The sequence below is a fragment of the Trematomus bernacchii genome, unplaced genomic scaffold (assembly GCF_902827165.1).
Source record: "Trematomus bernacchii unplaced genomic scaffold, fTreBer1.1, whole genome shotgun sequence".
Lineage (NCBI taxonomy): Eukaryota > Metazoa > Chordata > Actinopteri > Perciformes > Nototheniidae > Trematomus > Trematomus bernacchii.
In genome coordinates, this window is record NW_022987313.1 from 2295177 (window position 1) to 2304163 (window position 8987).

General features: G+C 38.9%; 1 protein-coding gene across 1 annotated transcript; it reads left to right on the forward strand.

Moving 5' to 3' along the window:
* Positions 1 to 8470: 8470 nt before the first annotated feature.
* LOC117476515 (homeobox protein EMX2-like) lies at positions 8471 to 8987 on the forward strand. Its single transcript, XM_034123122.1, has one exon. The coding sequence runs from the start codon at positions 8473 to 8475 to the stop codon at positions 8773 to 8775; it is 303 nt and encodes a 100-aa protein (XP_033979013.1). The 5' UTR covers positions 8471 to 8472; the 3' UTR covers positions 8776 to 8987.

Sequence of the window (8987 nt, forward strand, 5' to 3'; positions counted from 1 at the left end):
ATACATTATCACATCATGGGGTCATTAAGGAACAAATTAGGAGGGCCAGTCAGGCCACTAATGAGCTCAATCATTCACATGTATTATTATTACTTTATAAATTAAAAGTACTAGGGGTCTATTACAAAACCTTTGAAGGAATCGCATAAATTAAAATAAATGTATGGCAAGTATGATCAAATTAACATAATGTCAAGATATAGCCAATAGACAATCAACATGCTTTGAATATAAAGGAAGAAGAACAATAAACAGATGAACATTTAGGTTTTATGTGTAAATTGTGAACAAACCATCTTAATACAACTGGCAGTCTAAGACAGCAAACTAAGCTTCTTTAACTGCTGCTAGAACACTGTTTTACCATGGGGTATTTCTAACAAGACCAAAAAGATATACAAGGCTTCCAAAACAGAAGAAACCAACTCAATACAGTATTTTAATTTCCTTCAAAACGACAAAAGCACTAATAAAAACCAAATAACAATAACATAAAGGAAAAGTAATTGAAGTGGTTGCCTGTTGTAAATACCTTGGTATCTGGCTTGATGATTGTCTCTTCTCTAATAAGTCAAAGATATGTTTACTGTATATTATAAAAATGCTTGTCATGTAGGCATACTGGAGATGGGAAGGCTTTAGTCAGTGTTGTAGCTGAGATTCTTACCGTTCCAATGATGTATTAATAATAACTTGGATTTATATAGCGCCTTTCATGAGACCCAAGGTCGCTTTAAAAAGAACAGGAGTAGAAACAAACATAACAAAAGGCAGTTAGACGAACAGTTAGACAGACAACACAAATAGATTTGGGGCCAAAGACCTTGGCAGACTTGAGGGCCCTTTTGAAGGCGTCAAGCGTGGGGATGTTGCAGATCTCCGCAGGGAGAGCGTTCCAGAGAGTGGGGGCTGCCATACTGAAGGCTCTGTCCCCGAAGGATCGCAGGTTGGTGCGGGGGGCCAGAGTCTGAAGACCGCAGGTTCCGGGGTAGGGCATGTGGGAATTGTATTGATTTGATACAAGCAAGCCAGTGTTTCATTGTGTACTTTCAACTACAGTATATGGTCCGGCAAGTTCAGCATGCACTGCATTCACTGTGATGAATATACAATAAGACACTGATACCGTTTTCCTCAATGAACATTTATTGAACAGAACATCATGTGAAAAATGTTCCTTTTTAGTTGTAGGCTACAAAAACAACATGTTGTGGTTTTGCGCTTTGACATCAAAATGTTGGGGGCTGTGGAAATATTGTGCCATGTTGCTGCAGCAGCCGGAGCCATCACTGGAGCGGCCGTCGGAGCCATCACTGGAGCGGCCGTCTGGGCCATCACTGGAGCGGCCGTCGGGGCCATCACTGGAGCGGCCGTCGGGGCCATCACTGGAGCGGCCGTCGGGGCCATCACTGGAGCGGCCGTCGGGGCCATCACTGGAGGAGTCGTTGTGGTTGCTGGGGCCGCCGCCAACGTAGTTGGATGTTCAGTGCAGCAGTTTTTAAAGTGACTAATAAACATCTCCTTTCTCCCAATGATTCTTGGGCAAAAGCCACAGTGATAATGGCTGCTGGCCACACATTTGAGATGGCATTTATAAACATTATAACCTAAAAAAAAGAGACAGAAAGTGGTTTAGAGGATTCTAGAAACAAACCAACATGAATTTCTTGTAAATATGCAATTTGAAACAAGGTGTTTGTGCGAGAGCAATAAATAATCATGTCACCAACAATAATATTTTTGCCTATAAACTGATTTTTTGCAGATTGAATGTGTGATTATGCTCATATTGTGCCTACCCCAAATAAGGATATTTTTCCAGCATTATTAACACTTCATAACCTGAATATAAATCTAATTTTTAATGTTCAATTTATAATTCAAAATGAATTTACACCAAGGATGTCCTGGGGCACAGAAATAACACATGTATCCATAATGTGTGAGGCATTAAACACATCTAACAAGTAACATGTAATGTAATGTGATGAAGTATACAATGATCATATAGAATTATAGATGTACTTACCTCCATATTTCACAAGTGCCCTCTGGTGGCTCTGCAAATGAGCCATCAGACCAGGGTATGACCCGGTCCTTTCACAAAATGGACACTGGAAGGTGTCCGAGTCCAATTTGTTGAGCTCTGGGCGTGCTCCATCACGGAGTGTTGTGTTGTTTGTCTATAGGTGAATAAAATAGAATACAATTTCAGTGACTTTAATATTGGAAATAGTTAACTCCTTAAACAAGCAGCAATGGACTGGCCTGTATAATCCTATGGGACAAAGCTGGTCATACTTCCTCACTTTCAGAAGGTAACCCTTTAACTGCCAGCGCCACCATTTGGTAGAGCACATTTTGTGTCTTGATATCTTGTTGAAAAAAAAAAAAGTTTAACTCCATCTGATTCAGCCAGCTCTACCTTTTTGGTTGACATGTTATGCACAAAACAACCTCTAGATGTCACTGTGGTTCGAACAGAAAGCCCTTCAGCTAGTTTAAATCTTTATATATACGGTCTATGGTTTAAATGTCAGGCCTACAGCATGGCCACAAACCCCATCTAAAAACAGAGGCCTGATTGCATCCACCTGGGTTACTTGGCTCTACCCAATAACTATATATCATTTAACTTTAAACCACATTTAAAATAATAATATAATTATACATATGTGCATGTCAGTATAGCTGCTAATACATGTTTTTTTTTTAAAACATTCAAATGTGAAAGACACCTTCAATGAATATTTAAAATCAGATTCTTGTAAAAATGCGAGTACATGCATTGTTCCATCTGTCAAGCTAAAATATATACATATATCTTAGCTCTTAGCTTGACATGCTAACTGAACGAGCATGTTCAGTTAGCATATATGCTAACTGAACGTCGAGCATGTCAAGCTAAGAGCTAAGATATATATATATTTATATGTATTCCATTCCTTTACATTTAATATTTAAAATACAAATTAGCTAAATAAACACAATTACACTGCGCTAAACAGCCACATCGACAAACAAACGAGAACCTAAATAGTATGTAATTATATCTAAAACCACAATACGTTAATTACCTGTACTCGGTGCGCCATATTGTTTGTCTGTTCTCTGAACCTCATGTCTCTTTAAATATCCTTGCATCAGCGTCAGTGTCGTCAATTCGCTTTTAATCTGCCATGTATGGTAATGTCTCTCAGCCACCGTAGTGTCGTGTCAGGTGGGCGTGTCGTGTAGTGGGCGTGTCGTGTAGTGTCGTGTACTGGCCGCGGCCGCAGCTAGACCCTTCTCCAAATTTGCGATGGCCCTATAGCCAAAAATCTTCCTTAGGGCATGTTCTAACAGTGTGCCAAATTTCATGTTTTTATCATCAAAAGCACAATTCTTTCACATATCTGCTGGACTATTATTAGTTTGTCTGTTTTGCACATCCTCCTATCAGGCACTAAACTGTTTTATTGTAGAGATCACTTACAGTATCTTCTTGATATTTTCTATTCTATATTATTTATATCATTGACCTTCCACTTTCCCACTATATTAAGAGTATGTACTCTTAATATTTAAATGTTTTCATCAAATATAACACATTCAAAAGTGCTTTACAAAAATGAAAGACATTAAGAAAAAGGCATTTTAAAACAGTCATTAAAAAGCAACACAATCTACCTGCATTGCAATTACTCTAAACGTGTAATAACGTGCTTTAACCAGTAGGAGGTGCGGGTTAAAAAGCTGTCAAGTTTACAGTGTTAACAAAATAAAATATACTGCTGTTTCTGGTTTAGTTTACGACGGATATATTCTGTTATTGTTTTGATATTTGTAACACAAAAGCGATGTAAAAAACCCACAGCAACACAGAAAAGATGGTCTTAACATGACCCAGCATTCTAGTAGTTAATAAAAAACAATAATATCAAAACAAATTACTAACTTTATTGTGAAATTAAAACAGAACGGTAAAAGAATAGTTTCCGGTCTATTCTGAGGCCCGATCTCTGTAGATAAATAAACAGTGGCGGCCGGTCCATAGGGGCGCTAGGGGCGCCGCCCCACCTCTTCCCATATTGATAAAAATAAATAATAATTAAAATTAAAATAAAAAAAAAAAAATATGTTTAAAAAAATATATATGTTTTTATTTTTATTTTTAATGAACAAGGTAAATATTATATAATTGGTATCAGTAAAATGTATAATCTACAATAAAATCTCGTTTAAAATTGTGTTACGATGTCTAAAGTTACTGATAAGTCACATGTTTCCTGCCTGGCCTTGCCCATGCACCTTCTCTCGTCTGGGCGCTAAGAGAGGAGCCTTCAACCAGTGCAGCAGCAGCCACCAGCAGCTGACTGTTGCTATCTGTAACGTGTAAACTATGCCGCGAAAATATAATTTCAGCCAATTAGCGTCGTCAAAGATGACGGTCACCGGGCGCCAATGTCAGCGCCCAGTGCAGTCTGTGAGTAGTTTGGACAGTGACTCGTATCCGGTTGACGCAGTAGTAGTAGTTGATGAGGATGGCTTCGTGTGCAGGTGGAGTCTCCGGACCTCGGTCCGCGCCTAATTCTGTTCAAGAGCTAATCTCCAATCCTTTCGAAAGGAGAAGTTTGGCAGATAAATTGTTGCTTAAAGACCTTGCACCGGACCAACCCGATTTGAATATATCGCAGCAATCTCGTGAAAAAGACAACATTTATACACGAGGCTTCACAAGTAGCTGGTACACAAGAAAGGCTTGGCTAGCTGGATGCAAACAGGTAAATGCTGTCTTTTGTTTCCCATGCTTGGATATCACTTTATATGTAGAGAGGAGGTTTCCCATGGTTGTTAGAAGTTTATTAATAAGTGGGCATTTATCACAGAAGTGATTGTTCTGTCTCCACGTTTGTTGCATTGTCTGTGATGTATTTTCCAACGGTTATAGCTCCTGTTCTGTCCCAGCAACACTACACGGTTTGCAGCTCCACCACATTTTTGGTTTATCTTCGGTGTCGCTTAAAATCTGCTTCCCATCGGACTAAAACCTCCACGTAATCTGAAGACAGATACTTGAAGTTATTTAAACCTTTTGCAAACTTTATGTTCTTTCTTGCTCTAGCCTTGCCAGATACATTGTACATAACACATATATTATCATTATGCTAACTGGTTGTTCGTGTTAGACGATGTAGCTTTTTCATTTCTGAGTTATTGATATATGTAAATAAGCCTGTTTGTAAATAATCCTCAGAGAAACAAAGAAAAAAACACAATTTATGACATTTTGTGCTGTGGTTATTTTTTTTAAATTGCATTTATTCACAGTTCAGTTTGAAATGCTGTAGTGACTTGTATTGAACCACTTAAATATTTATAATTAATGCTACTGAAAAGATGCTATTAATTTTATATCTCACATGCAGTTCACTGTAAAGCTACTTGGTGAAGGTGTTGGTTCATAAAACATGAACAGTTTTAAGAAAGAAAAAAACAGACCAGTTCTGAGAACACAAATTCCTGGTAAAGTAGTAGATGTTCAGGTTGATAAATAATATTTTCCACACTGAAGATTATGGAGGTATTGATCAGTCTTCTCATATTTTTAAGCCTCGATTTCTCCTTCCCCCCCCCTCTAACATCACCAGAAGTCATCATTTAAGGGGTCATTTCTCGAAAAAAAAATTCGGGGGGAAACCCCCCGGGTAGGTCACTTGCGGTACGTCAAGAGCCCCACCAAAAAAAAAGACCACCGGCCGCCACTGTAAATAAAGAACTACGACAGATGTGTAATGTTTAATGCAGCCAAACCATTCATTACAATGCATTCATGTGATGACTTTCAAAGAGTAAAGCAAGCACTGCTGAATAAAGTATGATTTGATATAATAGAATCTATATGGCGCTGCTGTGACCTAAGGGGGGGGGGGGGGGGGGGGGGGGGGGGGGTAGGACACGTTCTAAGCACATGGTCATGGTGTAGTCCCATAGCTGAGGATTCTGGGTAGTGTAGTGTCTTCTGCCATCCACACACTCCGAAAAAATATTTGTTTCTCCGAATCGAAAGGGGAAAATACAAAAGCATTGTACACAATTTAAACCAATCAATGTTGTGTAATTAATAAGGATAATCTGGTGTTTTTGAGTTGGTGCAGATATCACTGTAAATAAAATCAATCGACAGTAAGGAGAATACTTACTTCCGGGTGTAAAATCCTCCGTTATCCTTTGGGTCCGTAATACAATAAAGGGGACTTGATCAAATAGGAATATAATTATCTTTTAAATAACGTTAACTAAAGGGAACAATCTATTTGACACAGCTGAAGCTCTGGCCTTCCTTAAAAACGAACTAATTTAATAAAAATCACAGTTGTATTACACACAATGCACTGGTTTTTGAGAACAAAAATTGGTGAATAATGCACCATAATACATTCTGACGAAAAATAAAAATTATTATGAATACAAATAAAATAAAAGAAGCCTCCCGTGAGTTACTACAAGCTATAAAGTAGATTTTAAAAACGTTTTATAGAATAAAAGCTCAATGCTGGACGTTGTAGAAATGCGTGTGTGCACCACGACAAAGGAGCCTCATTCACTTTACATTGGGGTTGTTTGCGTGGTGCAGACATGTAAATGTAGCAAAGTTCGTGACTCCACCACGCACTGCGGTGTTAAGGAGTCGTGGTGGAGTCACGCATTCTGGTGAGACCAGGTTGAATAAAACCTATACAAAAAAGCCATGCCAATTTACTTCTAAAAGAGACTAATTAGGTTAAGGAAGCTAAAAGTGTACTAGACTTCCTCATAACCTAGGTAAATCCAACGGTAACGTTACCAGGGCAATTCTTAAAGATTAATGCAACCAAAAATCACCACATACGCAGGGTTAACGTTAGTGGGCATGTTATATACTGCTTCCTTTCAGTACAGAACATATACAGTAATAACCACTATCCAAAAACCAGTACAGTAGATGTAGACAGTGGAGATGATGGAGAGTGTGTGAAGTAATAGGAATAGCTCTTCTTACAATCATGTTAGCCATATGCTTTTTCTTATTCCTGATGTGTCTAAGTACTTTTCCTTCCTTATGAAACAAAAATATATTGTAATATATTGGTAAATATAATACAATATACTGGATCATACATTTCCATATATGGGAAAGTAGTCCTTATATTTTTAAATATATTGCAATATATGCATGGACCATGTATGGCTATATATTGATACATATAAAAAAAATATATTGCAATGAAAACAAAAACTGCACTATACATTTATATGTAATAGTTTTATTGAAACACTCATTTATCTTTCATGAGTTACACAAGTTTACATAAAATTGAACAGATATTCATAAACAGTTATCTCACTTCGTTTTGTATAGTTACCCACTTTATATATGAACATAATGTTTGATGGTAGCCTATATATAAAAAAAGTACAAATTGTCCATTGAATGATGGAAAATAATATACAGTTTATAAATATATATAGACACACACATATATGCACGCATATATATATGCATATATGCACGCATATATATATATATATATATGCATATATATATTCACATATATATATATATATATATGCATATATGCACGCATATATATATGCATATATGCACGCATATATGCATATATATATGCATATATGCACGCATATATATCTATGCATATATTACGGCCGACCGGCTATTTGGAGTGGAACGCAGCCCATCCACGGCAGACAGGCCAAACAGTATTCGAATGCGCCACTTCCGGCTGATTTCGGGGAGCCCCCCCCCCCTCTCCAGCAATAGATTGATCTGATTGGCAGATTCAAATCTGCGTTGCTGCCTCTGTCTGTTGATTCTGTCGCTGAGTGTCAAAGAGAAAGCATTCATCAGGTGCTTCGAAACGGAAAATTAAAAAAAAACGAGAGGAAAATACAGCACCAGAGTCAGGTATGTGTGTGAGCATTTAAAACTATTTTAAATTGAAATAATTCTGCATGTACACTACAAGTAGACTAGTTGCTTAATCGTATGTCCCGTCTCTCGGCACTACACCAGCTACATTAGCTAACGTTAGTTAAATTAGCTATGTTAGTTCCCTCGTGTATGAGTGTATAACCGGTCCGCAGCTTTGTGAACATTCAATTTCGAAGATTTTCGATGTTACAGTCAACTGAAGTCGACCCAAAACAGCCAAAAATAGCGGACCTTTAGATCGCTAACATTTTAGCATAAGTCAATGGAGTTTAACATAGCGAAAACTAGCCCCACGGCTAACGGACATTTTCTGACTGGTGACGATGATGAGCTAGTTAAGTAATGTAACCACAGTTAGTCTATGTGTTGTAAATTCCCCTTGTTCTCCTTGATCTGCATTATATCGTTCGTGTTTTAGTCAGGCACATTTAGGGACAGCTAATGTAGTGCAGCTACGGGTCCTCGAGCTGGTTACATCCATGGGTTACACATGTGCGTTCATGACAGGACATTATTGCGAGGAGAACTCTCTGCTGAAAAGCGAGAAGGAGATTAACCAGAAGATCCTGAAGCTGACACGGAGCTCTGCAGGGGGGGACGCCAGTCCGGAAAACCCAAAGAAACGCATCCGGACGGTGTTCTCTAAGCCTCAGCTGCTGGGTCTGCAGCGAGCCTTTCAAAAGAATCCCTATGTGGTTGGAGTAGTGAAGGATCAGCTGGCGAACAAACTCCACCTCACAGAGACTCAGGTGACTGTCTGGTTTCAGAACCGCAGGGCGAAGGACAAGCGTCGCAAGCTGTAGGAAGAGTCTCCTGAAGCGCTGCTTCCTCTCCTGCTGATGTTCAGGAGGGGTTCTGCTCGTTCTCCCGCACGGCCAGAGGGGTGAGCCAGGACTCGTCCATGAAGACGGCGCTGATGGCCGTCGCTGGGGTCGGCCTCGCCGGACTCACCTTCCTCCTGGTGCGCTAAACTAGCCTTCGTCATCATTAACACAGGGTGCGTACGGGTGCTGGA